General features: G+C 43.1%; 1 protein-coding gene across 1 annotated transcript in view; it reads right to left on the reverse strand.

Moving 5' to 3' along the window:
- The window catches only part of DOCK4 (dedicator of cytokinesis 4), a 312,634-nt gene that overhangs the window by 105,670 nt on the left and 203,729 nt on the right, over positions 1–3,235 (reverse strand). The window contains exon 26 of the mRNA XM_006882693.1: positions 201–295. Coding sequence (XP_006882755.1) covers positions 201–295 — 95 coding nt within the window. The remainder of the gene's footprint in view (positions 1–200; positions 296–3,235) is intronic.

The following is a 3,235-nucleotide window of genomic DNA, read 5'->3' on the forward strand; positions in this document are numbered from 1 at the left end:
AGGTCCTTACCACTAGGCCATAAAAAACACTGCTAATAATTGCAATAATAATGGTAAGTATGGACTGGAAGATGTAATGCAGAAGAAAAGAAAAGAAAAATACAGGACGTGGAGGCTGTAATCTGAGAGAAGCTAAAAGGATCACTTCATTGTGGCCCCTTTACACACTGAGGCACAACAGATTAACGTAAAAATCTTACTTGTTAGCAACCAAGCGCATGACAGTCCAGTCCTTTGGAAACATCTCTGGGCGGATCAGGATTCGGAACACGGTAAATATCTGCAGCAGGAAATCCTTGGAAAAGGAGGAAACAGATCATTTTACCGATTTCACTGCAACTTACACACCCACACTAAGCTAAATGAATGGCTACCATTTCCAAAGTCACAAACATATTCCGATCGCTCATCCAGGAAAGGGCTTTCCCCCCTTCTCTTTCCTACCTTGGTACTTTCTCCAAATATTCCCTTTCTCCCCCCTCTTCCCATGTACAGTACACAGGACTTTTCAAGAATATTAATAAACATATATAAGCTCTTCTCTGGCCTAGTGGGAAAAACATGCTGCCAACTCAAAGGCAAGCAGTTCGAATCCACTAGCTGCTCTTCAGGAGAAAGATGGGCAGTCTCTTCCTGGGTGATTTACAGCCTCTGAAATCCTGCTGGAGGGTCAGCTGAGTTGTTTCTGACTTGACAGTATGCAACAACAACAAAATAGGTGGACTTTCCGCTCAAAAGAAACAAACAGTCCTGTTTCCAATCTTCTGCTATTTAACCCACTGCTGTTCAGTCAATTCCAATTTACAGTGACCCTCAAAGAACCCTATAGCACACAATGGACCCCGCCCACAGGATTTCCAACACTGTCAACATTATGGAAAAAGCTGCTGGTGGACTCGAACTACCAGTCTTCTGCTTGGCAGCTGGTTGACTACACTATCATGGCTCCTTCTGCCATCCTTAACCAGTTGCTCCATGAGAGAAAGATGGGAAATCTTCTCTCATGAGGTTTAATGCCTGTGAAAATGCACTCGAGGGTCAGCTATGGGTTGTTTTCCAACTCAGCAGAACTTAACACCACCACCTCAATATCAAAAGGCCACACTGTTGTCATGGTTTTAAGCAAGCTCAGGCAGAGCCTGTTTATGTAAGGAAGGAAGTGCCAACTTGCAATTTGAATTTCTGCCACTGAAAATTCCAATTCAAGTCAAAATATCCCTCCGTGCACAGGGCAGGCAGAACGAGCAAATGCTGATGATGTGTGCAGACAATGCTGGCAGCCCAGACCCTTCCCATCTGGCTTCCTGGGTGATTTCACAGCCCTTCCCAGGTACCCAGGATGTTTTATCCTTGCTAATAAGGTCAGCTCCGTGAGCAGAAGCCCACATTTGTGACTGCAGCATCCGGCCATCCAGATGAACAGATAGCTGATTCTCCTCACGAGTGTAAAACCAAATAGGCTGAATTCTAAAGAGCCTTATTTTAGCAGTCTCAATTAGCCTTCAAAATAGAAAAGCAGCTTCTGTACTTATGTAAAATATAATATGCCACATTATACTATTTGTTATTTTGCAAAGTTTTTAGCACATCACTTTAACAGCTCCATGTCTATAAATGTATCCTGCAGCAGAAGTCATATTAGGCACATCTAAGCAAAATTAAATGTGATAGGCCTGCCATCCCCACCACCATCACCCCTGGGCATCTGGAAAAGACAGATGGTAGCCATGGCCGATGGAGAGATGCCTAAGAGTCTAACCTTCATCCTGTGTCTGAGGGTGTCAGGCATGCAGAAGAGGAGGAAGAGAGAAGTAGACAAAGATAGACTTGGAAAGTAAGACCATTTACAAAATAGGGTAAAGAACAAGCTTGGATGTAAAACTTAGAGAGGGAAACAGTGCTTTCCAGTTTGTACCTTGAGACAGCAGAGAGAAGCTGAGAGCGTACACAAATCTGTAACGTCGCACTTTCTTGGAGCCCTTGAGTCATTCTGAGTACTCCTGAGAACCCTTTCCTGGATGCTACTCCTTCAAACACTGCCCTGGGATCATTTCATTTTTGCTTGGTGGGCTTAGATTAAGCCAATTTTATCAACTCTCTGAGAGTCACACATATACTTAATCCCAATCATTTCCTTCATCTCTAGTTTCACACTTTTCATAGACACTGTTTTCAGCTCTCTGCTGGCCCTGCCACTTGGATGTATGATAAAAACCCAGCTGCCATCATGTCCACCATGACTCACAGTGACCCTGCAGGACAGAGTAAGGCCGTCCCATAGGGTTAGGGTTTCCAAGACAGAGTAGCTCTACTGAAGCAGACCGTCTTCATCTTTCTCGTGGAGGGTTGGCAGGTTTGAACTATCAACCTTTCAGCTGGCAGCTGAGGGTTTTGCCAACTCACCATTACGACTCTAGGAATCAGTGCATGGGGCTTAATTCTGATTTTTGGTGAGTACCATTGAGTTAGAACTGACCCAAAGCTGATTCTCCAGCAGGTTTTCAGAAGCAGGAGAGGACATTGCCCAACTTTCTCCCACAGAGCAGTTGCTGGATTTGAACCACGTTCCTTTGAATTGGCAGTACAGTTCCTTACTATTAAGCCACCAGACTTCCATGAATTCTGATTATTATCTTATTTATAGTGGAAAAGTTTATTCTTGAGATTACAATAGGAACTTCACATGGTGAACTCTGTACTCATGCCTTACCTCACTGCTCGGCACAGGGGGGTGGTGAATGTATTTTGTGGAGTTAAAATGAACTTAAAAGATCAGAATTGACTCAAATGTCAAGAAACAGACGGCTGATCAGATAAAATAGAGTATATCCATTTAGGAGAACACTGTGAACGGGCTAATTTAAGGAAACAAATGTAGAACTCTCTATATATTAACAGAGAAAGGCTACCAGGATTTTTTTTTTAAAATAAAAAGAGCCAGATGTAGAATCTGCTAGATTGAGGAAAGAACACTTAGATGTGGAAAAAAATAAAAGTAGTGACAGAAAGTGGGGGAAGAAAGTTGATAAGGATGGAGCTGAGAGTGAGAATTTTCAGTTGATGAATTCTGAACCATGTTAATGTATCACCTGTTGTTGTTATGTGCCGTCAAGTCGGAACCGACCCATATCAAATCCATAGCTCTGGTTTGCCAAGGAAGTAAAGTGTTCAGGCAGTGATGCCCATCTTTCTCCTTAGGAGCAGCCAGTGGATTTGAACCATATGCCTTTGGGTT

The sequence above is a fragment of the Elephantulus edwardii genome, unplaced genomic scaffold (genome assembly GCF_000299155.1).
Source record: "Elephantulus edwardii isolate Elephantulus edwardi_28Jun2011 unplaced genomic scaffold, EleEdw1.0 scaffold00022, whole genome shotgun sequence".
NCBI lineage: Eukaryota > Metazoa > Chordata > Mammalia > Macroscelidea > Macroscelididae > Elephantulus > Elephantulus edwardii.